Source organism: Scleropages formosus, chromosome 21, assembly GCF_900964775.1.
Source record: "Scleropages formosus chromosome 21, fSclFor1.1, whole genome shotgun sequence".
NCBI lineage: Eukaryota > Metazoa > Chordata > Actinopteri > Osteoglossiformes > Osteoglossidae > Scleropages > Scleropages formosus.
In genome coordinates, this window is record NC_041826.1 from 16,701,272 (window position 1) to 16,729,120 (window position 27,849).

Consider the following 27,849-nt stretch of genomic DNA (forward strand, 5'->3'; position numbering starts at 1 on the left):
GAAAACTTTCCTGGCACCGGGCGTTTCGCAAAAAGAACGGTTTTCCTGCGATCAAGCCCGAAAAAGCGCTTTGCTTTGGGACGCTTCAGATCATTAACCGCGAACCTGGTGTCCAGCGACTGTGTGAAGACGTCCCGAGCGGAGATGAGGTGGTTGCTGTGGTTATTTACCCTGGAGGTCCTGCGCGGACCGCATTCGTCGAACTGCGTGCGCGCAGGTCAGTGTTTCGCCCGTTAAATGGCGCAGTTAACTGCGCGCTGCGACTGAATGCGCTGTAACAGATACGCGTTGACGGTGGGGGGGGCGAGTGCCCCCAGAATGTCCGGACAAGCCCAAATGAGCCCCCTCCAATATGTGTAACTGCAATGAATGAGTAATATTGGTAAGATTTTGGACCCCGCTGACAGGACAGGTCGTCTCGCCACCGCGCTGCTAATGCGATACGAGAGATGTCGAGCAGCGCGAGCCCGAACAACAAACAAAGATGAGCTTCCAGACACAACACCGGCGTGCAGAACCACAAGTACCTCGTGTTCGTCGTCTGCTGTCTTAGGTCGTCTGTTTTCAGTCAGCCTGCTGTTTCTTACCCTGGTAAAAAAAAAAAAAAAAAGGCATTTGATTTCTGGCTTTTACCTGTTTCATCTTTTCAATAACTACGACAGTCAGTGTTTCTCTGTACGTCGTTTTCTTTCTTTCTCACACACACACAGCCGCGTCTGGGGACCACTTTATATTTTCTTAGTGTTCGACAACAAATGAAAGGGGTCTCAGGTGAACTTACAGTGTTGGTATTTAAGTTCTGCTACGGCGCGTATCTAATGCGTTTCGCGTCAGGAAAAAAAAAAGCCCAGACTTCGCTCGTCGGTGTTACGCGGGCGCGAGGGCTGTAAAGGTGTCATCGGTGGCTCGAGGACGTTCTGCCTCGCGCGGCGCGGGATCCGATGTGTCGCGAGTTTGAGTCTCCGTCCGCCTCACGCCGTGGGATGCGGCAGTTTGACATAAGGCATGGAGATTAAAAAAGTGTGTATGTATATATAATATATACACACATAGATTCAAATATAGACGTTTGCGCTGTAACAATTAACGTCCCTTTTCAGAGCAGTAGTAGGGTTGTTGCCTGATAACTGTAGATTGTGGGATCCAGTCCCTCTTGCTGCTGTGTAGTCCACCTGAGTAAGGTCCCTACCCCAAATCTATACAGCAAGAATACCCTACTCTGTAAATTGGTAAAATACCCAAAACTGTAAGTCGCTTTAGACAAGGGATAGTATTTATTACTAAAATCAGTTATTTGAACTTGTGATAAAACTTGCACCATGCTTCCTTTATTCAGCCTTAGATCCTTGTCATCAATAACATGTCTTATTTGATTCCCCAGTCCCAGGTACACTACCCGTAGTTACCTCATGGCAGGATCTGACTGAAACAAATGAGTGTGTTGTGTAGGTATGTAATAACTGAGTCTCACCCAGAATTTAAAAAATTCACATTCGTAAGTCTCACTCCGAACTTTAAACCATCCCCGTTTTGTTAATTCATCCCAGCAACACAAACTCTTAGAACTAATCATTCGTCACCTAGTTAATTTTATTTGCACATTAAAACTTATTCAGATGAATGCAATTATTACTGTACAGCTCATTACTCTTGTCAAGGGTTGAGTAGGGCAGTAGGTAAAATGAGAGTTAAAGTCAAATTTAAAGGATGCCTGTTAAAGAGTACATAACCTCAGTAGCCGGAGCAAAATACAATTCTGCATAAATAGCGTCAGTTAATCAGCAAAACTAAAAACAATTAGAGCCTTACTATAGTGTGTGAGCGACAGAGAGAGTGTGTTCCACTGATGTACGGATGAGTGACCCAGTGTAAGCAGTGTATCTAGCAGTGAATAAGGTGTGTGGGCTGATAACACTACATAGAGTTCGTTGGAGGTCGCTTTGGAGAAAAGCATCTGCTAAATAAATAAATGTAAATAAATAAAAGTAAATGTACTTGGAAGTCAGTGGAACTGAGACCTATTCTTTAACCGTGACACCCCATAGTTGCTGTCCTTCAGTCTTCACTCTCATCCACTATGAACATTCTCTGTGTGTTTTTGCTTTAGGTGTGAGAAATGTGGTCACAGGCACGGGAGTGGCAGCCCGCTGCGACAGCCGGGCGTGTAACCCTCGCATGGGGAACCTGGCGCTTGGCCGAAGGATGCTCACGCAGTCGGTGTGCGGCTACAACTCCACCGAGCCATTCTGCTCCTACTCGGACTCACTGGTCACCGCTGGTGCGGGGTTCTGCTCACCGCTCAAGTGTGGAAAGTGCAACGCTGCAAACCCCCAGCAGGCCCACCTGGCTTTAGCCATGACTGACTCATCCTTCCGCCACCCAGGAACATGGTGGCAGTCGGCACAGGGCGCAAAGGCTGAGGCCATCCAGCTGGACCTGGAGACAGTGTTTCTCGTCACACATCTGATCGTGGTATTCCGATCACCGCGGCCTGCTGCCATGGTGCTGGAGCGTTCACAGGACTTCGGACACACCTGGACAGTCCTCAAGTACTTTGCAAGCAACTGCAGCAAGGCATTTGGCCTGGAGGAGGGGGCCCTGGGGACAGATGGGGCAGCGTGCACCTCCAAGTACTCGGCTCCATTACCCTGCACACGAGGAGAGGTAAGAGGGCTGGGAATGACCTCCCCCTCATATCCATCTGTTGTCTCCTTAGTGTCCACAAAATAACCTCAGTGATGATAGTGTTCACATAAGGGTAAACTGAGTAATGATTGTTTTGTATGATTTGGACCGGTAAATTGGCCAAACTGAAGTTAAATTGAAGTTCAAGAGTGCGGTGAACATTGACTGCTCCTGATACAGGTCAGCCATAAAGCATCAGTAGTTCCTGTTACTGGCTTTGCTTTCTGGTCTAACTTTGTTAGATCATCACAGTAACATTCTCCATTTAAAATGTTGTTCCTGTGGCATTAGAGACACTGGAATAAAAATTCTGTGTTGGTTGATGGTAAGTTGTTGTAGTTCCAGAATGGAATTCTTACACAGCCCAGCATTATCAGATGGTATTGAAACCACTGAGATACGCTGACCTCCACACATGCTGTTTAGCACAACGTTGAAGGAAAGAAATGCAGACTATACAGCACACCTTGCAACTGTGCCCTACAGACCCTGAGAGACTGAGGATGAGAGCAGAGTGTATGGCACCAGCCCTCAACCCTGTTGAGTGTCAGCATCAGAAGGTGTTCTTCCTCTTCAGAGACTGGGCTCACTTATTTCAAAATAAGTTGCACTACTTTCCTCGGGGGGTGTGGTGGTGCAGCAGGTTTGGCCTGTGCCTGCTTTCTGGTGGGTCTGGGGTTCGAGTACTGAATGGGGTGCCTTGCAACAGACTGATGTCCCGTCCAGGGCGTGTCCCCTCAGCCCCGTGCCCTGTGTTGCTAGGCTCCGGCTTGTGGTGACCCTGCTCGGGACAAGTGGCTTTAGTCAACGTGTGTGTCCCTTCCTTGGGACAAAGGATCATAAAAGGGAGTGTTAATTTAAATTCAGCCCTGCAAAATGTTCCCAAGGAAATTTTCTGTACATTAGGGGTGTCCAGCATGAGGCCCAAGGCCTACATTTATTCATTTAGCTGACACTTTTCTCCAAAGCAACTTACAGTGTTAGTCTACCTACAATTGTTTACCTCTTTATATAGCTAGGAAATGTTACTGCAGCAGTTTTACAGTAAGTTCCTTGCTCAGCGGTACTACAACAAGAGCTCGAACCTGCAACCTTTAGTTCCAAAGGCAGCAGCTCTAACTACTACTACCAGCTTTCCCAGCATGCTACACTATGTAATGTGGTCCATACGAACATTTGCAAAATTATTAATATATATTTTATCTAATATAAATACTATAAATTTTGTTAAATTGCATAATAAAGTTATTTGACACACAGTATCTACGCCTTGTACGGAAACTACAACAAAAAATTTTTCAATTTAGGCATTTAAAATTTAGCTTGTCACCGACTGTGGTTTTTTTTTTTTATGTGTGGGGGGGAAAAAAGTGTAGAGTGGTGGTGTCCAAGTCTCTATGAAAGAACAGATTATTATCCTGGTTTTATGTATCCGGAGTTTCAATTGAGGTCCGTGTTTGGCGGTAGCCTCACGTTATGACAGGAGTTTGAGAAGGCTTAAACTGACAATTGTGTAGAGCTTTCTGGGCTTTGATGTGGAGTGTGGGAGTCAGTGTTGAGGGGATAAGTGTTACTCTGAAGAGACCTCAGTAGTTTCACCTGGTAAGTGGAGAGAAAGTGTAACAGAGCCCCTAGGGTTCACACAATCTGTCCCTACATGCTCTTATTACCCCAGTCTGGTGCTACAGGACTCCCTCCCAAGACTGATACAATGGTTTCCAAAGCTTAAATCTACTCTTTTCTTTTTACTAAAGCGTTGTGATAAGCTTCTGTTTGCTCACATTTCTAGGTGTTTGCATGTTTATTCAATATACTTTCACTTTACTGTAGAATAGCATTAGTCCGCTTCATGTCGAGCCACCAAGCGTACCTCTTTTTGGTGAGTTCATCGATATGGATCTATCATTTTTCAACTCTGACATGTCAGTATTTCAAATGCTCTCTTTTTTTTAAGTGGAGTTTTAAGCGTACAGCATTATTCAAAGGTAATTTTAATTGTATAGTTTGCATAACCTTCCCTGTTTGTGTGGGTGTCCTCCAGGTGTTCCGGTTTCTTCAGTCCAAAGATGTGTTTCAGCTGAATTGGTGACTCTGAATTGCCCACAGTATGTGAATATGTTAGTTAAAGATCGTGTGTGATTTACTGGTGTCTCATTCGGAATGTACCGTGCCTCATGACCTATGATTCTAGGATAGGCTCTGGACCATTGCAACCCTGCACTGGACAAAATCGTGTTGATAATGAATAAATGAATGAATGAATGAATGCATTTTAATTCTTTCTGAGCTGAAAGACCTTTTATATCCCAATGAATTTCACTGTCTCTGTGAGTCTCCGTGGAGCCACACCTCTTGAAACGGTTTAGTCACCACATCTCACCTGGGTTAATCCCTATATGTTTTCTTGCAGAAACTTCTGACTGCTGCAACATACTGTGATGCAGGGGACAAACGTGACGAGTGGGCGATGGCTGAGAGCCACGTAACTCAGTTAATGGTAGATCATAATATCTTACTCTGAAATGTCTCTGGGGTGGACGGCTGGCAGGGACTGGAAGGCAGGTCTCACATACATGCTCATTTGGCTTCAGTGCAGCAAATAAAGAACAAAAATATCAAGCACATGTTTTCAGAGAGACTAAAAGGATGATTTAAACTGTCTTACTAAAGTACTTTCATCTAAGTATTATAATTTGGGGGAAAAAAGAGAATTTCTTAGTATTCTGTTATAAACCGTCTACGATCTTTAATCATAAAGTACATCTTTGAAGCTGAGCAACAGAGAAATGCTTGGCCTGAAGGTTGGCCTTCCAAGCATCCAGGCTGTTGAAGATGAGTCACGTGCATTATTAACAGCTTGTTGTTTCTGCTTACAGTAATTAACTATTGTATCTCAAACAGCAGGCTTTTGCAGTCAGTCAGATGATCCTAAGCTGCCATGTGGAGAAAGTAGGAAAGGCCTTGTAACTTCCAGTCATACAGACCCCTGGTTCTCGTTTTTTTTTTTTTTCCTGAAAAACATTAAAATGTGTAATCTGTTGTACCGAAAGCTAACTGTGCTCCACTAAAACACACATGAAATGGGCAAAAACAGCTCTGTCACAGGCACAGCCAAAGAATAAATGTTTAAGAATGCGTAACCATGGAAACAGAGTATGTGTAGCAGGTGAATTTTGGTTGGGATTAATATTCCTTTTTCTTTTTTCTCTTATGTGTGGTTGCTGATCTGCTTTATTGTGATGCGACACTGTCTTGTTGGCCTCAGTTTCTTGAATAATTTATTCAGAAGTAATGAATTGTGAGGGCACAAGAGAGCGTGTTGGTGGAAAAAGCCTGACCCCCTTAAAGATCCTTTGTCCAGACAGTCTCTCGCCGTCTGGGTCTCCGCCTGTCTGTGAAGGAAATTCACTTTCACCGATGGATTTCGATCCTCCATCTGCGAGCTCAGTCCGTCAGCATTCACGTGCACGCAAAATGAATGAGCTCTTTTTGTAAGATTACATTAAATGAATACATGAATACTGCCTACAAAATGACACTATACAGCATGTGATCTGACCGGTTAATTTTTCTGAGAACAGATGTGTGACGTTCCAATTTGTGCAGCTGGCTTTTCCAAAGACTGGATGAGCAGACCGGTAACATATGCTGCATGAAGTTTTATATGTTCTATTATAAGGAAAGGTGAATGTCAAATGGTGTCAGACAAGCACAGGAATGACTTTCTATGGTGAGATGTATGCAGGAGGATGCGCACATGTAGGCATGTGTGCTCGTCTCTCCTTTTCCACCAGCTGCTGTGTCCCAGGAAATCCCGTGTTCGATCAGGGCATCAGCAACAGCGGAGGAGGTCCCTTGTGCGCATTTACAGAGTTTTTTTTTTATTCTCGAATTGGTAACAATGGCGAAACTCATACTACACACTGGCCCATTACCTCCCCCCACTGAGGACACCTTTGTTTCCTGCAGAGTTATGTCTGCCTGGATCCCTTGTCTGCTCTTTGTCTCCTGATTTTCTCAAGTATCCCCATGCCCCGTGCTCTATTTGTTATGTAGCCTTAATTGCAGAACACAAAGCAGCGACCCCGTGACCTCTATCCAGCAGCAGGGGAAATTAATAGTGCCTTCCCTTTCCCACATGGCCCAGGCTTCAAGCACTGCCATCTCTCTCTCTGCCATGGGATCTGTGGCCAGGGAGAGTCGCGTGTTGTTGTGGGATGGATTTTTCCATCATGCGCTAACCAGAGTAACAGACGGTAAATCGTTGTGCTTCGGTCATTTTTTTTCTGCCGCCCCTATTGTTCAATGACAGCCATAAATATGACACCCTACTTAAAGTACAGAAGGAAAATTCCTAGCCCATGCAGCAAGCATTCAACTCGTATTCATTGAAAGTAGGATGTGTAGAGTAGAAATAGTAAATGCTGTCGTGCTGATGGATCCGAAGCTGAAGACAGTAATGTGTTGGGAGCGTGTTGTTGTAAAAAAGCTGGATCGGCAGCAAAAATGGCAGTAGCAGTAGTATTACTTCCAGCAGCTGCTTTATGTAATAGACTGAATATTTCATAGTGCTAAATTAATGGCACCAGCTGCAAGGCTTTGGAGCATGATTTGCAGACAGCCGTTTCCATTTTTAACCTAGAGAAAAGCCAAGCCGCAGCCATACTAAGCCAGTTTTTAACGGTACAGGAAGCACAGCCAGGAGCCTCCTGAACCCCTTACCTCCACGTGTATGTGAAAAAAGGTCTGGTGTCAGAAAAGCTCACTTTCACAGTGGGGAAGCGTGCCGCGCTCCTTGCACGCATGCTGTTCCTCGTGTGCAAATCTTCCATCCTGTGATGACTGCATTAATGGAGACACCGCTCTCACGTTTGCTCTGAGCCACCCATAATCACTTGCTTGAAGTGACCAGATGTGGAAGGAACATGACCCCTTCCCCCTCTGCCCTCCCAGATGCGTTTGAACTTTTTCTCGAGCCTCTTCCGTCTACACCCCTTGCAGGTGATCTACCGAGCTCTCCCGCCCTGGCAGTCTTTGGACCCCTTCGGCGAGAAAGGTCAGAAGCAGCTACGGGTCACCAACCTGCGCCTGCGACTATTGGAGCAGCAGGCATGCCTCTGCCAGGCCAAGGACCGCGGAGCCCAGCCCCACCTTACAGCGTACTTCGCCATCTATGACTTTATCGTCAAGGGCAGCTGCTTGTGCAATGGGCATGCTGAGCACTGTGTGCCCACCTCTGGCTACCAGCCTGTACATGAGAGGACTAACCATGTGGTGAGTAAAACCCCGACCACTGTGCTTGAAACCTCTGTACCCAAACTGGTACTCTACCGTGTCACCCAAAATCCCACAATCCACTGTCCAAACTGAGGGTAACGTCAAAAATCTCTGCCTTAGACCAGACTAGTGTGTGCGTGAGGGGTGTAGGAGCCAGGTCAAAGGAACACAAAAGCACTGGTGAAATAAGGTATCTTTTCTAGAGCCCCAACAGACCCATCGTCTTGCCCAGACATACAGGCGGACAGAAATAAAGGCGTAAACAACGACACATGAAAAAGAAATAACATTTCGCCATTTCAAATTGCATCAGAGAGCTTTGCCTCACCTGTCTGTGTTGTTTGTCATGTTTTCTTAATCATGGGCTGTACCAGTCTGGGGCAATCGCATCCCTACCAGACGCAACCCCGAAGGTTGTTGATTCTAGTCTAGCATGCTGCGGATGCTTCAGGATCTGCCAAAAGTGCAGAATGTGGGTAGTATCCAGGGGGCTGCGCGTGCACACGTTTACCTGCGTTATTCAGTTTTGTGCGATTTTGGAATACGTGCGTTTGCAGCGAGTGCATACTCACACCCGCTTGTATATGTGTGCTTTTTGCGTTTTCACATATTAACCCGTAGGGTGTCGTTTTCACTTTCAAGATTCCACCGAATGCTCGTCTGTGGTTTTGTCTAAATGTTCCTGTGGCTGATAAACACTAGCTGTTTTCCAGATTAGAACTCAAGATGAGATTTTATTTTGTTTATATTCCCTGTTGAGGTTGTGCGTGGGGGGGGGGGGGGGGGGTGTGTCTGGAGGTGGGGCAACCTTCGTGAATAGATGTGTCAAAGAGTTTTTAGATGTTAGATAAGTGCAGCATTCTCGAGTACAACGCCTATCAGCACAACGCGAACAAACGGTCACGCTCTGGTCCCTGATTGCCCCACAATCTCCAGGCAAGAAGAATGGAAAGTGCCTTTGCGTTTCCTCCAGACATCGGTTGACTTTTTTTACAAGTACACTTTTGCACTTCCTGTATTTCATCCCAGAAACTAGAAGCGTAAATGCCTCCCTGTTTACAGTCAATAGCCTTTAATCTTGGCCGGGCACAAAGGGAGCCATCAGAAAGGAGGAAGCGGGATCGGAGATCGGAGTTACTTCACCTCCCTGCCCTGCAGAATTAGGGACTGCTGCTTCTTCCGTCCAGAATGAAGGAGTGCTGCTCCCTGTCCCGGAGAAAGAGACCGTCGCTCCCTGTCCTCAGTCACTGCACATTCAAGCAGTTCAGATTGTGCACGTCTTTTCGTGGACGCTACCGGGAGCTGAACCAACAACCTTCAGGTTACAAGCTTGTGTTATTAGCCGTAAGATTACCTGCTTCACATGCGTGAAGGATGCTGAAAGACAGAGAAGTCTTTATGACTCCTGTTTCTGCCCTTGGGCCATAATAATACAGTGTATATAATGAGCACTTTGGCAAATTATTATAATAATGTGGTTTCCACGGGACCTAAATAAGACTAGCTGACTCATGATGTAGTGAGGAGGCTGAGAGACAGCTGAGAAGCAGCGTTCCTCTGCTCAGGCTCTGCATACAGTAGGCACTCCTTGCTTTAGGTACCCTCCCTCATATATCTGTGGGTTAGGATGCTGTATCTTAGACAGTCTGCCTCTTTTTCTTTAATGCACTGTTATCAAGTGTGCCATGTCTTAGTATAAGGAGGTAAATGACAGCCCTCCTTCGTGAAATGAGCACATGAAGGTGCATAATGAACGTGTACAAGAAAGCATCCAGCCTGGAAGGTTATGTAAGGGCGTTCGTCTTATCTGGATTGGCATTCTGTGTGCTGGCTGTCTTTTTTTTTTTTTTTTTTTTCTTATTTGCCCCGGGACTGCAATACTTTGAAAACCCAAACAATGACATCGGTACAACGATGTGCCAACAGATTAAAGTTGCGAGACGTTAAGATGGAGGGCATGTGGCGGAATCGCTGCTCTGTAAACAAAACATTAGTTTGTGGTGAAATCGCGGCCCACGTTTATCACATACGTGCTGCCGGTTTGTTGGTTGCCCTTTAATACACTCACTCAGCCTGGCTTTAGAGTGACTGGCAAAACAGTATATGAAAAATACAAATATGATTGTATTGTTTTTTGTAGAAGGGGGGTGCAGTGGCGCAGCGGGTTTGGCAGGGCCTCCTCTCCGGTGGGTCTGGGGCTCGAGTCCCGCTTGGGGTGCCTTGTGATGGACTGGCGTCCCGTCCTGGGTGCGTCCCCTTCCCCTCCACCCTTGCGCTCTGTGTTGCCGGGCAGGGCTCCAGCTCGCCGCGATCCGGCTTGGAACAAGCAGCTTCAGACAATGTGTGTGGTTTTTTTTTTTTCTTTGTATTTTATCCATTTTTACATTTATAGATTATACATTCTTTAGTATTATTATTACAAAGTTAATTTCCACCACAGCAAACAGAAACACACACACACACACACACACACACACACACATTTTCAGAACCGCTTGTCCCATACGGGGTTGCGGGGAACCGGAGCCTACCCGGTAACACAGGGCGCAAGGCCGGAGGGAGAGGGGACACACCCAGGACGGGACGCCAGTCCGTCGCAAGGCACCCCAAGCGGGACTCGAACCCCAGACCCACCGGAGAGTAGGACTGCGGTTCAACCCACTGCGCCACCGCGCCCCCCCAAACAGAAACACAATAATATATATACTTCCGGTTTTTCTTTTTTTTTTTTCCAACCAAAAATACCAGTAGTCCGAGATGATGTTTTTCATCAAATAGTATGTTTTTGCTCTCCGTCTTAAATGTCTGATCTGAGATGCTCGTGCACTTTATGTAACAGGTGAGGTCTGACATCTTTGAGCGGAACACAGCAGATTGTTTTTCTTCAATGAGCCGAGGAGGAGCTGGAACCGCGAAAGAGCGTGACAGGAAGCCGAGCAACTTCGTGCCCTGCCTCGAGGACTGTGTTGTTGTCAGGCCAGAGCGGAATCGGGCAAGAGGCCTTCCTCACGACATGTCGCCAGCTGGCTTTTCCTGGCACAGCCCCTATTAATGGCCTGCAACCGGCTCGGCTTTCAAAGCCCCGAGGAATATTTACATGTGGGCAATGACGGAAAATGTCAGAGAAACTCTGAAACATCCCTGACAGCTCGGTCGGATTCCAGAGCACAACACACAAAACCCCACCCCCACCACCAACACCCTGACCCCTCTACCCACAGTCACTGAAGCATCAACAGTAATTAGAGATTACACTCAAAAAATTCAGACTCGAAGCCAGCGGGATAATTGAGGGAAACTTTCCATGGAGGCCATCCAATTTGTGCACGGACATCAATTTTTTTTACAGCCGTGCACCAGAATGCTGCACGAGTCTGCTGTTTGTATGGAGTCACACGTTTTGCTTTTGATTGTTTGCATATTTTGAACTGCTCTGGAACCTGCGGGGGAGCCTGGCAGAGAGGGTTTCCGCATTCGCGCTTACAGCTGCCAGGGCCCCCCACTGCCCCCCACAGACAACTCCCGCTGAAGAGCCCCTTCCCTTGATTTTTCTTTTAGAGTTTGCTGATTTGACTCAGAAGTCCAGTGGAGACATTGCAGTCCGCTGAATGTCACTATTACCATGGCTGTCAGTGACCACATTCTCCCGAACGTTGATCCTCCCTTGTACAACAAAACTCGTATAACTGTATTATGTGGGAAAAGAGGGGTTGAGTCCAGTCCACGTTTGTGAGATATTGAAATTATTATTTGTATTTACGGCGGCACGGTGGCACAGCGAGTAGTGCTGTTTCACAGCGCCTGGGTGGGCGTGGGTTCGAGCGTGGGTTTCCTCCAGGTGCTCTGGTTTCCTCCCACAGTCCAAAGACATGCCATTCAGGTTCTCCCATAGTGTGTGTGTGTGTGTGTGTGTGTGTGTGTGTGTGTGTGTGTTCCACTGATGTATGGATGAGTGACCCAGTGTAATTAGTGTATCTAGCAGTGTAAGTCACCGCGGTGAATAACGTGTGTGGGCTGATAACACTACATAGAGTTTGTTGGAAGTCGCTTTGCAGAAAACTGTCTGCTAAATGTATGTATGTTTTTTAGCAAGCTTCTTAATCAATTTACATGAATCTGTAAGTGTACTTGTGGCTTTGCCTGGACTCAAGTATGTCAGAGTTCAGTACTCTTAGCAGTCCTCTCCATGCAGCTTTATTTAATACGGCAAGTGCTTTTTCCACCCGAGTGGCACATTTCTTCACTGCAACGAGTGACCCTTGCTAGGGTCAGCATGGGAAGGAATGCACTGTTCTCCCATCTGTTTGCTGTGACTGGGACGGAGATTAGTCTCTCATTTATCGCCCCTCTTCTGTGATTTGTGGGACAAGGGCCCCTGAAGCTTCCAAATTTTCAAGGTTTTTTTTGAGTTTTGCATGGTTTCACCTCACCGCACAGGGTAGCCTTGGCATGAGGAAGGAACTTTTAATGGAAGACTTCATGCAAAGGGTGTGTGCTCCAAGTGACCCTACTGCCCCTTGATCTGTCCTGACAGGAGGAGTATTACAGCATTCTGCAGGAGATTCCAGCGCCACCCCAACCTAGTTTAGCTGCTGTGAGCTTCAAAACACACTGTGCAAAACAAATGCTTTGCTGCCAAATACACTGTAGGCATGAGGATGCCTTGCTTTCCTGCAACATGCTCCACTGTCTATGAAAACCATATTTTTCACCTACAATTAGTGGAATTACCTAGTGTATACTTTAAGTTCAGTACACAGCTAAGTCAATAAAACCTGCTTCAATTAGCCTGTCTGTTCTTGTGCAAGGAGGGTAATGGAAACCCAACTGCCCAGAATGGGAAATAGTTATGGCAATATTGGAACCGGTATCCATGTCCGGTACCAAAATTGGTAGTGGTTGCTACATCAGCAGCCCGATAGATGGACTCAGTCACTCTATTGATGTGGTTTCCAAAAGTCAACATTGACTTGATGGCACGTAACGGCAGCAATTTCATAGTGTTACCATGTTTTGCATCTTAACTGTATGGAAACGAAAACCATAGTTTCACGGTTCTGGCTCTCCTGTGTTGGAATGAGCTCTTGCTCTCACTCAGAACTGCTGAATCCCACTCAACATTTTTTAAAGGTTCCAAAACATCTTTCGGACCCACTTCTCTCCTGATCTCCCATCTGCTCCTGAAACTTTCATATCATGTGCATTTTAAAAAAAAAAAATTTACTTTAATTATATAATGTGGCTACACGTGTAATGATTGTTGGCAAAACGGTGGTTTTGGACTAAGTGACTAGACTACTTGAATTGTGTGTCTGCATCTGTGTCTTGCTGTCTGGTGATGAAATGAACTTTTGTTCACTTTAGAGAAAAGTCTCTGATAAATAAACAGGTATAAATTTAAATCAAAATACACACTAAAAACACTTTACACACATTGGCTGAAGCCGCTCGTCCCGAGTGGGGTCACAGCGAGCCAGAGCCTAACCCAGCGGCACAGGGCTGGAGGGGACACACCCAGGATGGGACACCAGTCCATCACAAGGCACCCCAAGCAGGACTTGAACCCCAGACCCACCAGAGAGCAGGACCTGGTCCAATCCACTGCACCACCACGCCCCACTAATTGTGGTCTACATAATACCAAATTTAAGACCCACCAGAGAGCAGGACCTGGCCAAACCCAGCCCCCCCCAAACATTTTTACTGAATTTAAATAAAAAAAGAGAGCTACTCTATATTGTAGCTAGAGACATAAATCATTTTATATTTTTGTGATTTAGCAATATAGGGTTGCTACAGTTTTATGAAAAATGGCCATTCAGGTTCTATATAGACATTCATAAAGTAGAAAGCTGCAGTTAGATCATAAGCTAACCAAAAATATTTCACCCATACAAGGACTCGGATTTCAGCCATCTCAGCTAACCGACTACAAAAAGAAAGCATTACAAATAAAGATAAACAGAACACTTTGCAGAACGAGTTACATCTATACTGCAATGATAGTAGGCAGAGATTTACAAAGTATGACATTACTAAGTGCACTGGCATGTGTTACCAGATCAGTACGTTTTACCAATCAGATTGATTCTGTAATTAATTTTAGAGAGAGGGTTTTTTTTTTTTTTTTTTCTTCAATCGTGCGAGAACTTCTAAATGCAGGTAGTTGATTCTGGGGGGGATTTTTCCTGTGGAAAAATAGCTTGGACAAAAAAATGTATGTAAAATTAAGGGCTTTGCCTTGTTAATGTGCTGATACAATGAATATAATACATGTACTTGTTAAGTAAAATACCGTATTTGGATTGCAGCTTCACCACCCTTTCTTAAATATGTAATTAACCTAACATGGCTTTAAAACGTTTTTGAGCATGGCAACAATGTTTGTTAGTGAGCAGTGTGCAGTCTGTTAATTATAGGCTAAAACCCTCTGAGTGTGAAGGAGCTGCGTGTCATTTTGACTCTTACACTTTATACCAGTGTACAGCAGGGTGTCTTTTTGTTGGTGTAGGTATTTATTTATTTATTTATACCTGTGCATGGCCCTCCCCTTTCCAAGGGACAGCATTCAAATTTGTATATTTTATCCTCAACGATTTAATAAAGTTATCTCTAACAGAAGCCGTTGCTTATTTCCAGTAATTGTCAGACAATCAATCCAAACTAGGCAATTACACGACCTGAACTCCAATAAGCAGAGGCCCCCCTGACATTTTCCAGGGGCCCAGTGTCCGTAGCAGAGTGACTACCACCTCAAAAGTGTCGTTCTCTCTCTCTCTCTCTCTCTCTCTCTCACAATGCCCCTTTGTATCCCCCCCCTCTGTGTTTGCATCAGGTCCACGGGAAGTGCGTCTGCAGGCACAACACGGCCGGTGAGCACTGCGAGCGATGCGCCCCGCTCTACAATGACCAGCCCTGGCGAGCCGCCAACGGCATCACTGGGGCACCGAACGAGTGCAGGAGTAAGTACCGACACGGTTAGACAAGCCGATGTCTTACAAAGAAAGGGGTTTGTCTAAAACATCTGCTCCAGCGCACTAAAAAGTATGTATAGACACACACATTAGTTAAAACGCTGAAAATTTTTAATTCTACTTCTAAGTAGTTCAGTTGACTATTGTATTAACAAACTTGCATATTCTTGCCCTTTATGTACTTCTGTCTTCATATAATTTTGTGTTTCAGTCTGTGCAAATAGTGGACTGTGGATATGTGTATATGCGCAGAGTGCAAGTGCAACGGGCACGCAGAGAGCTGCCATTTCTCCTGGGAGCTCTGGCTGGAGTCAGGCCAACGCAGTGGCGGCGTGTGCGACAACTGCCAGCACAACACAGAGGGTCTTCGCTGCGAAAACTGCAGGAGCGGCTTCTACCGGGACCCCCAGCGGCCCATATCTGCCCCAGATTCATGCAAACGTGAGGATTTCTCCATCACCTGACACCCTGAGCTGAAAAAAAGCTTTCACACTACATACCTATTAACAATAAACCAATATTAATACAAAAACTGCTTCACTATGACCCTTTAGAAATATCTGATAAGGTCTTACAGCTAAAGTGGAAGAGTGCTTTGTCGGGGGGTGCGGTGGTGCAGCAGGTTTGATCAGGTCCTGCTCTCTGGTGGGTCTGGGGTTCAATCCCAGCTTGGGGTGCCTTGCAATGGACTGGCCTCCTGTCCTGGGTGTATCCCCTCCCCCTCCAGCCTTACACCCTGCGTTGCTGGGCTAGGCTCTGGTTTGCCGCAACCCTGCTCGAGACAAGGGGTTTCTGTGTGTGTATGTGTGTTGAAAAGATGGGGCAACAGTCCATCCCAGTAGTTATTTACTAGTAATGCATTTGTTATCTCTCTCTAAGCAGATGGGTTCAGGGCTTATTTGGACTTTGAGAAGAGAAACGGAAAGCCTGGCTCGCTGAGTTGGAGAAGAATAGATGGATGCAATAGCATGAATGTGTATCGCTGGCACCTTTGCCAACACTGTTTGGGAAAAGGCATAGGAACAGCTTGGCTGCAGGACAAGCATGCTGGCAGAGGCTAGTCCAGTACCCTGGAACGCCGGATCTTTGAGGTCGCAAGCCGGGACAAGCCTGATAGCGCTAGTCCCAGCGGGCACCTGTCCATGTGCACAAACTGAAGTGAGGTGCCAGATCAGACAGAAACCTCGAACAGGAAGGAGTGCAGCGGAAGGGCATCGGAGCGGGGTGAGGGCTCTCCGTTTCCCTGCCCTTTCACCAAATATTCAACAGGTTTCAAGAATCCTTAAAAGTGAAATTACACTTTATTACTTTTTCCTCATTTGGTATTTTTGCCTGTTTTTTCTATAAGCAGGGCTCTGTGTCTAATGTCAAATTAAATAAATGCTGAGGAAATTTCTCTTTACATGTATGTCCAACAACTGCTGTTTATGAGAAAAAGTTGCATCTGTGTCACCACATGCAAGAAGGCCCCTTGTTATCTAGCCAGTCATGGAACAGTGATGAATTTTAAAAAAATTAATACATAAAATAGGTTGGTAGCAGGTGGCGTAGTAGTTATAGCTATTAGCTTGTAATCCAGAAGTCTTTGGTTTGAATCCCTTCCCCTCCTGTAATACCCTTGGTAAAATAAAAAATTACCCAGCTGAATAAATGGGTAAAATAATTCAAACAAGCTTAGTAGACAAACCTAGTACTGTAAGCTGCCTAACACAGAGACATCAGCTAAATTAAGAGTGCATAACTGAAAAATAATTTAGTCTATCTATGAGTGTTAAAAAAACTAAATATCTAATTCTACAGGTACTCTTGAACATTTGAGTATTTACTGAAGGTCCAGTAGTTTTCCCATTTCTCCTCCCGTGATGTCTTTTGCTTTATTTACATTTTCTCCTATATGACTTGTATATTTCAGGGAATGGCATCAACAGCATTGTCCTCTGCTGTCACTGGTACAGTGATTTAGGAATCAGTTCAAAGCTGTTTCAGTGTCCTTTAATTGAGTGGACTGTGTGTATTAAATGCTAAGTACTGGGCACTGAGCCATAGGAGTGAGCTTATATAACAATGCTACACTTTATTTCTGCTGCCCTTGTGTTTCCCTCATTCTCTTTCTTACTTTAACAGATACCAGACTGTGTTGACAATTCTGAGGTTTGAGTAAGTAGTGTTTTATTGAAGGAAAAGAGAGTTAGATTGATTGAGGCTTATTTTTTGTAGTGAGTTCAAATTTGTGATTTATTACCCATTAAGAACAGATTCATCTCTAATCCTAGGACCTTGCTTTGGTATGAAAATAATGGCAGAGTTATGCTGGACATTTCCTAAAAATTAACCTGTTATTGTTACACTTGCAGATTTCCCATACAAGCTCACATATGTACCATCTAGATAAAAGTCTGAAAACTTTATCTCTCAGGGGAACAGACTGTGTGCAGATGACAATCTGAACTGACTTGGACTGCCTCATGTCTCAAACTTGTCTGTCACTGTTCCTGAAGGCAGAGCTGCTTGACGACTCCCCATGGCAATGACAGGAAGGTATTCCATCAATACTAGAAGGATGTTGTGCAGCTGTCAGCCTTGCAGTGGATGGAATACCAAGTTTCTTAAAAGAGAGAGAGATTTCAGGAGCAGACTTCTTGGTATCCTCAGGAGATGACACGTTACAGGCTACATATCCACGTTCATGTAATTTGGTGCTGGAACCTTTCAGAGACGATTGTAAGATATGGGAAGAATGTCTGATCGGTCCACTTGGACTGATGTGGAGTGATATTCAGTATGACCAAAGTGATATGCGCTGGTTATGTGTAGAGATGAGTTGGGTGTCGGTGAGATGTACGGACATTGGTTGATTCACGAAGGAATCCTTATTTTGAGACCTTGTCCTAACTGTCCTCACTTTCTTCAGTTACCACGAAAGCACACACACCAACGGGGGGGGGGATCAAAGATCAACGAAAAACATCATTACAGCGCCTGAATCCATTGGTGAAGTGAAAATGGCAGTGTTGGGTTTCAGAATTGCTGCTTGTTTGTTCTGTGGGTGTACTCCACAGTTTAGCGTGTGCTGCAGCTCTTCGACGCGTCGCAAGGGAGCCATAAGGCTGTTATTGTTTACTGTGCTGTGGGCCTTGCGCAGAATTACAGGCAGAGCTGTCTGCAGAGCTGTCTGGATCGTTGATATGAGGGAGGAAGCGAGCACGTTTCTGGTGTCTAGAGTCTGTCTGATGGGATATATCAGATGAAGCAGAGTACAGCCTGGACTGCCGGCCACAGATAGTACAGAGGAGGGCAGTGCCCCCTGGAGTGTCTCAGATTTCCATGGAGATGTCAAAAGCAGCCAGGTGGCAGATAAGGGTGGGAGACGATGAAGTCACAATCGAGACCACAAATATTCTAAGTATTTACCTTGGCTTTCGACCGCTCCCTCTTCCCCAGCTGAGAACTACAAATGGCAGTTTTCACTGCTGACAGCCAATGCCAACAGGGCAATCAGTAACCGGTAATTTCAGTAACAAACTTTTATGCAGTTTGGCAGTGATATATAAATGGTTCACAGCAAAAGCTATTTGAGGTTAATAATGTGTGCCCGTTTTCTGCTTTCGGGTCAGAAAGAATCAGAGACGTGAAGTCCGATCTGGGACGGTTCACATCCTTTTTAAAACAGTGGGACAATGATTAGGTGCTGGAAGACTCATTGGCAACAATAATAATAACAATAATTAGATGTGAAGAAGGATCTCACGTTTTCTAAACTCATATAAGACCTCCCCAAATTCATTTTAAGTCCAAGGGAAAAAAAGACTTTTCTTCAACAATCAAGTCTTGAATGTATTAAAGTGTAGCTGTTATAAACTGGGGTTGACAAAATTTTCTCTATTTCTGATGCTGATTTTCAGAACAACATGACGTATAAGGGCAGTTCTTGTGTTATCTCTGACCTGGTGTTAAGTTCCTAGGCTAGTCTGAAGTTCCAGACATAAGCCTATAATTTGGTTTCCAAGAAGTCAGTTGGATATCTCCTGTGACAGATATCTCAGGAGAAAGCAGAGGTGAGAAGAACAACTTTGGTGAGTCAGAGGTCTGGATTAAGTTTTGAGAAGTACTGAGAAGGTCTTAGGACCATCTTTAAACATTAAACACATAACCTATTCTAACCCCCAAAAATAATAACCAATCCATGAAAAGGCTTTAATAAGCAACCCAATCCATGTTTCTCCACTGAAGCCACTTTGAAGAATTGGGATGGTTAAAAGCTTTGTAGTTACGAGAGGAATAAATGTATGAACATGATTTTTGTACCACTGCTACTTCAAATGGCTCTCAGCTCTTTGTGAAGTATAAGTCACCGGTTGCTGTGAGCCGTTTGCCGAGGTCACAGGTTCTTTGGAATACTTGCTATCAGCAGGTGGATTAACACAGAAAGGCCAGTGTGGGCGATCCGATACCTGCTCTAGATAACTGGATGACAGAGCAGCCATTGTACTCCCAGTGGTTTGTAAACCATAAAAAGCGTGACCTACTGTAACTGCAAAAGAGTCCTTCAGGAAATGTAGTTTGATTCCACATTTTCTCATTTTATCCCTTTCTGGCGAGTGCCTTTCCGATGGCGAAATGGAGGAGGTGCAAGGGTCAGTGTGACACTCATGGGAAGGTTCCTGGAACATACTTGAGTACAGTGTCATCATTCTGCTCACTGAAACCAGTAACATGTTTTCAAGAGACTAAAGCATGGAGCAAAAGACACTTCGGGACTCTGATTTGTTACACGATAAATCCAGCTATGAACACAACCTCCAAATTACAAATTGTACTTCTGTACAATTAGGGGAAAAGTATGTTGCTCTACAAAAGGACACGACCAGACTTCTACAGTTAATGACTTAAGTTGTTCTTTGTTTACTCCTAGCCTGTGCCTGCCATCCAGTGGGCTCCGTACCTTTCAACCTGAGCACAGATGCTCTCTGTGACCCCAGAAACGGGAACTGTGTCTGCAAGCCAGGGGTGGGCGGCCCCCACTGCGACCGGTGCATGGTGGGATACTGGGGCTTCCAAAAGTATGGATGCAGGCCTTGCGACTGCGCAGGCGACTGTGACCCTTTTACCGGAGACTGCATGTCCGCGTGAGTGAGGCACTGCTGCATCAGCACAAGGCCCTTATCGCCTTTTTTTTTTTTTTTTGCATTTTAATGGTTGACTAAATCAGTCTATCACATGTAGTGAACATTGGCAGGTTGCTAATTTAGGAACCCCTGCCCTGACACAGCAGGCCACTGGTCATGTTCCATTCAGTACGCTCCTTCTTTTAGGGGATTGAAGAAATAATGCCGTGACAGTAACAGTGATGTTAAAAGCATGTGGTTCCCTGTGTGATTGCTCAGGTCAGACCTAGACCTGTACTACCGAGGAGACTATCACCTGGGACACAACGGAACGGAACCTGGGCAGATCTTTAGGACCGACGAGCTCTTCTCCGCCTTGCACTACTCAGGTTTGAGTGGCACACAGTTGGGTAATTGGGTCCTGGATGGTTATATACTGAGCTGAGTGCAGCACTAGGAATGGATACCAGTGACTTTTCTGACATTCCTTATTCATTGCTTATGAGAATGGACACATACACACCATTCTTCTCTATACAACATATTTTTGTTTAGTCTCACATGTCTCAGGCAGTGGCACTCAGTACATTTATAAATGAACTCCAGATTATAATTTACATTTGTTATAGTAGGAAAAAAAAAGATTGTTATCTGCATTGCCCCTCTAGCAGGGTTGAGGGATGATTTAGCAACGCACAGGTGAACCCCAGTGGGGAGGCATGTCCTGGCCCAGGGCCCACTCCCTCTCGCCCCCCTGCGGTCCCAAAGCATACTGGGAATTCCAAAGTGAAATGTGTTGTGGCAGGTTGGACCCCCTGCAGCTACACCTTCTGCTTCCAGGGAGGTTATGAATCATGTGGATTAATCTTTAACCTTTTGGAAACCCCCCGGCCGCCAAACTCCACAGTTATCCTTCCAGCCAGGTCCATGGTGGAGTGGTGGCAGAATCCTGGGATTTCACATGTAACAGCATGTCATACTGTACATACAGTAAACATGCCAGAAGTAGTGCTGTACATGTGCTGAGACAAAGAGTGTTGGGATGTCAGAAATGCTCAAGGGCTGATTCAGGTATAACCAGAAATTGTTTCTGCCATCCAATGTCGCACGCATCTCTAGGTCATTGCTCACTGCATAAATATTGCTGTTGGCATCCACTGCCCAGTAATTATTAAGCACTGAGTAATGTGAAATGCATCTCCACCTGAGCAGAGCAGAGTTCATTTCTAACAATAATCACAAAATATAACACAGTGTACATCCCCACTCTAGTGTTTCTCCCAGCAAAACAACATTGTTCACTTTTCATCTTTTAGTACTCATGTCAGAGCTTTGTAAATTAGATACTGCCAAGTACTGCACAGGGGGAAGAGCTATTTATTGTCATGTATTATTTTTCGTTGCAGAAAAATGTGAATGCAAGGAACAGGTCCTGAGCAGCCCCAAACTCTTCTGTTCTATGAAGTATGCATATGGTGAGTTCTCTGTATGTGACACAGAATTAGAGTTGTTAAACCTGCTGTGTTCATTGCAATGGATGGTACATTGTATTGAGAAATTGCATGTTTTATTCAGTATTCCTTATACAGAACATTTGTGCTAATTTGGTTTAACCTGAAGGGGAGCGTGGTGGCGCAGTGGGTTTAACCGGGTCCTGCTTTCTGGTGGGTCTGGGGTTCATGTCCCACTTGCAGTGCCTTTTGATGGACTGGCGTCCCGTCCTGGGTGTGTCCCCTCCACCTCCAGCCTTACGCCCTGTGTTTCTGGGTTAGGCTCCAGTTCGCCGCGACCCCCGCATGGGACAAGTGGTTTCAGTCAATGCGTCTGTGGTTTAACCTGGTGCTCCAGTGTACAGTCACTACGAAATTCAAGTTATGCTCAGTGTGCATGTGACACAATGGTTCCATTCAAAAGAAATAAAAAAGTATTACTTCTGAAACCGTAGTGCACCGATGCCAGATACGTGCATGTGTCACATTAATACATGTCATATTAAGTCTTTAATCATCAGTTTTAACTTGAAAGTCTGGAGTTCAACTGTCAAGTATCCACAGGTCTCCTGCAGTGTGGATGAATTTATTTTTCAGAAAAACTATATACACTGATCCCTCATTAACCAGTCCTACTTTGTTCCTGAAAATGGACTGAGTATCAGAAAACTTAATAATGAATTACTTATTCCATTATTTCTTGTGGGGAAAAATTCCAGTTTGTCCCAAGTTCATCTCATGTTCCCTCTTAAATCACCCTAAATAGTGCCTTATGTCATAAAGTAAAAGTTGTGTAACACATTAAAGTAGAATAAATAATAATTAACTTTTTTTGTACTCGATCACATTCCAAAAGTTTTTTTTTGAATTGGGCATGGTTGTAGTAGCCGACCTGGAGCTGTATATAAAAAGCTTCCTCACTATTCTACATCTGAGGGTTTAAGTCTGCATTCGGAATAGAGGCAAAAACAATGAATTTTCATTTAAATATTCTTCATATTTAACCTTTTCTATTACTTTAAATTAGAAATAAATGTTGAAATTAAAAATGTATAGTAGTTGCTCTGATTTATACTTACTGGGTCTACGGGGTAACAGCAAGCTTATTTACAGAAATTTCCTACAGGGCCATGTATATTCAAATAAATTTTTAGTAGTGACTGCATAAACTAAACTTGATAGTGTGTATGGACTGGCCTGAGAAAGATGAATTGAAAGACTTTAAGACAATTAGCAAAATATAAAAAAAACTAAAGCACAGCATGTCCCACAGTTTATTTCACACAGCTGCTTGATGCAATTTTCAAATGTGGTCTCAGTTTATCACTGTTGTCAAAATGTCGCAGTCCTTGACCTGATGTCACAGACTTAACATATGAAAATTGGGACAGATTAACAATAAATTGTATTAATTATTTGCCATTTGGACATATGGAAAAATTAGCTACTGAGAGACCAGATGATGTGTAAATGAAAACTTATTGAATCAAAACATTCCAAAATTACTGAGTCAGGACTTAGATCTTGACAGAAGTCTTCAATATGACAAGTGGGGGGGAAAAAAAAAAAAATCCAGTTTCCCTAGTAACAAAACATCCAGTTTTTTACTCAAAAGATATGGTCTCTTTTAGGCTGGCTGCTAGCCAAACCTTTCATATGCCTGGTGATGAACGAGTCATAACCTTGGACATGAGTGCAAAAGACATGGTGGGGTGACGCAGCTAGATAATTGCACTTGGAACATTTCCAGTCCTGGACTAATCTTGTAATAAGTCAGGAGCTGCTACTGGCCAGCAAACACAACACATTTTCACCACCCTCTCCGAAAACATTGTGGCAACATAGCAAATGATGTTGACAGAATGCCATGCATGGGCTACGGTATGCGAGAAGTTCACAGAAAATCATTAGACTTTTCGTCCAACCTCCTAGTCATCTAAATAATCTCTCACCGCACTGGCCTCCTCATTCAGCTAGTCGATTGCTCATTCATTGAGTTTCAAGGCAGGAAAAAGGCACAATTGTGCTGGGATTCATTTAGCTATCTGAATGATGTTCCTCTGTAGGGGTTGCTGCCCTGAAAAGTCTTACTAGTTAAGGATCATTAGTAGCAGAACGCAATTAGGGCATAAGGGCAAAAAGGGATGAAATCTTAAAGGCAGCAAAACCACTTCCATGCTGAAAAGAAGACTGTAATGCTCACAAGGCAGTTTATCTGTGCAGCTGTTTTCCAATTCTTAGTTTCCCTTAATGAAGAATGTGTCTTTGGAACAAAAATGGAGGAATGTTGTTACCTTTAACTACAAATCTGTGGTTTTTAGAGCTTGGATCTTCAATAAATCCATCTCCACTGCAGCTGTGCTTAGTGCAAACTGAATCCCTCTTGTAATATCTGCAACGAAGCTTTCAGTTTTCACGTCTGATACTGAAATTCATTTGCTGAGTGCAAAACAAAGTGCCAGCCAGAGGCAGGAGAAAAATTCCAGCCGTATGTCTCTGAACTTTCCAGCACAATGCAGCAAGAATACCAGCTGTGTCCAGAGAATCCATCATGCAGCAGAACAGTGTATCGATCGTATAATATCGTGTATTTCCCCATCAGTACATTTCTGATGTGTTAACAATGGACATGCTGATATGACCCATCTGACTTAGTTTTTACCTGCTGCAGTACTGAAAGTGAAGATCCTCTCAGCACATGACAAGGGCTCTCATGCAGAGGTGGAAGCCAAGGTGAAGAAAGTCCTGAGCCAGAATACCAAGACAAAGATACTTCGGGGGAGCGTCACTTTGTACCCAGAGTCTTGGACTGCACGGGGATGTACCTGTCCTATCCTCAACCCAGGTAGGGTCTGTTAGTCATATAACATTGCTGTCAATCCCTGAGAAGCAGTTATGAAGAAAACAAGACATGTAGTCAACAAATTAAAGATCTGCTCATGAATGAATAATTTTAACCAAGCTTTACAACCCATGGCAACTAGTAGAACCTCTTGCATTAGATGTAGTCTAACATCCTCAAAGTACTTTGCTACAAACCAGGAGATGCATCAGCACTGAGGGTATTTTTAAGTGTATTATGTGGTGAACTGCAGAGTCAGTGCACATGTAAACATGATTCTCCAGCTCCTCTGTGTACTCTTTCTTCTCAGGAATGGAGTACCTAGTAGCTGGGTATGAAGACCATAGGAAGGGTCGTCTGGTGGTAAACATGAAGAGTTTTGTCAAACCTTGGAGAGCCAGCCTAGGACGAAAAGTCCTGCAGTTCCTGAAAATGGACTGCAAGTGGTAGAGTTGTGCGAGAGGCAGTAAGAGAGAAAGACGGGGTGAGCGTGTGAGCGACAGCCATAGTTTTGTTTCTGTGCACTGAGGACAGGGACACGAGGTCAGAAGTGTCAAAGCAAGTGATTGAGTGTTACTCACCAAGCAAAACTTCTGGAGAATGGCAATGAGAAGTGCAAGAATACGTATAACAGAGGGCTGTAGCAAAACTTGGCATGGCCATTGTGGACAAAAAAGTGGATGCAACAGAGATCTGTTCCAGGCGCCCAAACCCAGTGACATTCTTTGAAGCACTTTAGGGAACAGGAAAGGGACCCTACACTCGAACAGAGAATGGACCGATGTACAGAGAGCCAAGACTGATGGCAAACTCCTTTTGCGGCCAGAGAGGAACCGAACAAAACTGACCTCTGAACTCTGAATGAGAAGTGGTTCACCCATCACAGATGGGTACAAGTGGATGGAGATGTTACAAGTGGAGTGTCTTTGAGAGTTCTGTTACATTAGAAAGGTGAGCCATGTGTGCATTTTTTTTTTTTTGCTATAGTCCATGGCTTGCTGGAGGCACACTCCCACATACAATGTTACATATGTGCGCACACACATATATATATACACACACACACACACACATCAGAGGACAAGGGCAAGATTGGTGAGCCTTTCCTAGGTTACAAAGCCATATATTCTTGATTTGACTTTCTCATTGGTGAATTCCCATCCTGATGCTTATACCAGATTTATTTACAAACCAGAAGACAACCTACAGCGTTAAATACAATAATGTAATAATAAAATAAGGCTGAAGTTCTTTAGAGCTGGATAAGCTAGACAGTGATTTTTCCATTTTCACTTGTACAGTTTATGTTAAAGGAATGCAACTGCTTTCATTGCTCAATGAAAAGAAATAGCTAGATTAAACGTGTATTACTTCTAAGTGTAAAGTGACACACGTCTTAATTACAAAACATTAATTAAACTGTTTATAGGAACATTCTGCAGAAAACAGAAAGTTACTGGGCTGTGAAGTACCTGTTAGGTTCCAACCAACTGGAATGCCTTGGTTTTATGTTCAAAAAGCTTTTGACTTCTTTCAGGGAACTTAACATCTGACATAGAATGTGAGAAAACAGGCCTTGAGGCTGTTAATCACTTACATTTATTTACAGAACATTAAGCTTTGTTATTCTGCCAGTAAAGATACTCTAACTTTCACTGATGCGTTTATGGTATTTCCAGTTTGCTATTTCTCTCAAGAATGTGTGAAGCAAATGAAAGAAAAATGCAAAAATTGCAAAATAAAAAGACTTAATGAGTCATATCAAATATATGAAAGGTGTCACATTAAGGAAAGATTTTCTTCCGGACAAGAATTTCCTTTCAGTGGTGGTGGAAAGCGCAGGAGCATGAAAAGTAAAATATCCTTAATGTCTCAACTTAACAATTACTGTAGATCAACTGACCACTGAGGGTACATTTTGGTTTTACTGTAAACATACTGTCGCATACTGTCACTGACAAATAGTAAAGCTCTTGCAATGTGTGCTTGTACAGACAAAACAGTTGAAAGGGGGTCTGAAATGCACAAAAAACCTTCAGGTTAAAACATGCTTCTGTGAATGTCATATTCAGGCTATGGATATGAATGCGGTATCATGACTGAGACACACCTCACAGCTAGTATATGACATGCAGCAGCAGTAACTCTGAATTGCCAGAAGGTTATGATTCTCAGGAAAGGGGAAACAGAAAGCTAAAGATAATGCAAGATGTAAACATGACATTTCTAGGACTTCATTTAAACATTTTATTTAAATAAACAGAAGTGCCAACTACCACCTACAAAAAGAGTAAGACTGCACCACAGTAACAAACACATAAACTGTCCTTCACAGGAGCACAACAGAAGAAACATGAGACTTTCTCACCGCTATAATGGAACAATCTTTATAAAGAACCTTGAACTGCTAAAACAAAAATACCGCTGTCCAAAGCATTCTGAAGCCTGAGGTACCTGATCTGGACTTTTACTTCTTTTGACCAAGTTGTGTGGAATAAGCTGAAAGTGCATCAGCAATAAGCCACATACAACGCAAGCCATACAAAAACACTTTGCTCACATTAAATATTACAGAAAGTGAACGCCAAACATTAACCTGGAACGAATGCTTGGATTTCAGGACAAGGTTTTCCTTCAGTACAGGAGGCCCGGAAGCTCCCGCGAGTGCGAAGGTGAGAGGTATTCCAAAAATGCAAGATGCCTCTGATCTTGTGGTTACCTCGTGCGTGCTCTGTGGGTCAGCGGGTTTGGAGCCTGCAAGGCTGCTCTGTTGCCACAGACTCGAAGCACCACCCCCAGAGAGAAGGTCAGGGGTAGCAGGCACCGTTGTTTCCTACTTCGGCCTGCCCGCATGGACGGCGGCTGCCGTAGCCTGCAGCCCAAGCAAGATGGCAGCCTGAGGATGGGGCTGCGTCGGGGAACAGACATGTCAGGGCATGAGTTGGGGGGCGGCTGTTTGTGCGTTGGGTGCTTCTGTTGCTAACCGAAAAGATTAGGAACGCTCGCGTGCTTAGACTGCTGCAAAACTGCCTGAGGTAGATGGGAATTGGCTTCACTGTTAAATGGCTCTAATGGACAAATCAACACTGACGCCAAACCAGTCATTTTCAGCCTTCTTTTCTAACTTTAATTATGTCCAAAGGTATTTTCAAAAGGGAAGGTAGCACCAGCAGTGAATACTCATACCTGTGCATTGATAAGAATGCAGTCATTTTGAGTCGGTCTGGTTCCGTCCGATTCAGTCTGATTTTGATTCAGTCCAATTCTGTTTTTAGACCACAAGTAAAAGTCAAATCTTTAAGTGAACTGGTGATCTGTTAAACCACCCTGATTCTCAGGGAAACCTGTAAGGACTGGTTACTGCTTTTTAGCTTAAAATAGTGTAATCTCTTGGTCCAAGGACTACAACTTTGATTTGCCTGAGCTGCATACCTGCACAACCTGATTGGTTGATATGGTGAAGCTAAACCAGCTAC

General features: G+C 44.2%; 1 protein-coding gene and 1 long non-coding RNA gene across 4 annotated transcripts in view; one reads left to right on the plus strand and one right to left on the minus strand.

The window, feature by feature from the left end:
• On the plus strand, nucleotides 1-27,540 carry ntn4 (netrin 4). Of its 2 annotated transcripts, none has more exons than XM_018730002.2 (10): nucleotides 1-217; nucleotides 2,108-2,664; nucleotides 7,687-7,959; nucleotides 14,798-14,924; nucleotides 15,189-15,377; nucleotides 19,849-20,062; nucleotides 20,321-20,430; nucleotides 21,448-21,516; nucleotides 24,203-24,376; nucleotides 24,684-27,540. In XM_018730002.2, exons 1-10 carry the CDS (start codon nucleotides 145-147, stop codon nucleotides 24,821-24,823), a joined length of 1,926 nt encoding a protein of 641 aa, XP_018585518.1. In that variant the 5' UTR covers nucleotides 1-144; the 3' UTR covers nucleotides 24,824-27,540. The 2 variants fall into 2 exon arrangements, with proteins under 2 accessions (XP_018585518.1, XP_018585519.1); XM_018730003.2 differs by lacking the exon at nucleotides 1-217 and adding an exon at nucleotides 1,394-1,449.
• The window catches only part of LOC108920914 (uncharacterized), a 44,891-nt gene that overhangs the window by 10,693 nt on the left and 6,349 nt on the right, over nucleotides 1-27,849 (minus strand). The window contains exons 1-2 of one of the 2 annotated variants that reach the window (XR_001965012.2): nucleotides 782-975; nucleotides 528-588 (exon numbers count right to left, since the gene is read on the minus strand). This is a non-coding gene — a long non-coding RNA (uncharacterized LOC108920914). Of the gene's footprint in view, nucleotides 1-527; nucleotides 589-781; nucleotides 976-27,849 lie in introns of those variants that run through there. The other variant, XR_001965013.2, reaches the window with a different exon arrangement.

Coding starts and splice junctions, on each gene's coding strand:
- ntn4 (XM_018730002.2), top strand. CDS start 145: ATGAGGTGGTTGCTGTGGTTATTTACCCTGGAGGTCCTGCGCGGACCG. Junction 14,925..15,188: donor GGCACCGAACGAGTGCAGGA/GTAAGTACCGAC, acceptor GTATATGCGCAG/AGTGCAAGTGCAACGGGCAC. Junction 20,431..21,447: donor CTCCGCCTTGCACTACTCAG/GTTTGAGTGGCA, acceptor TTTTCGTTGCAG/AAAAATGTGAATGCAAGGAA.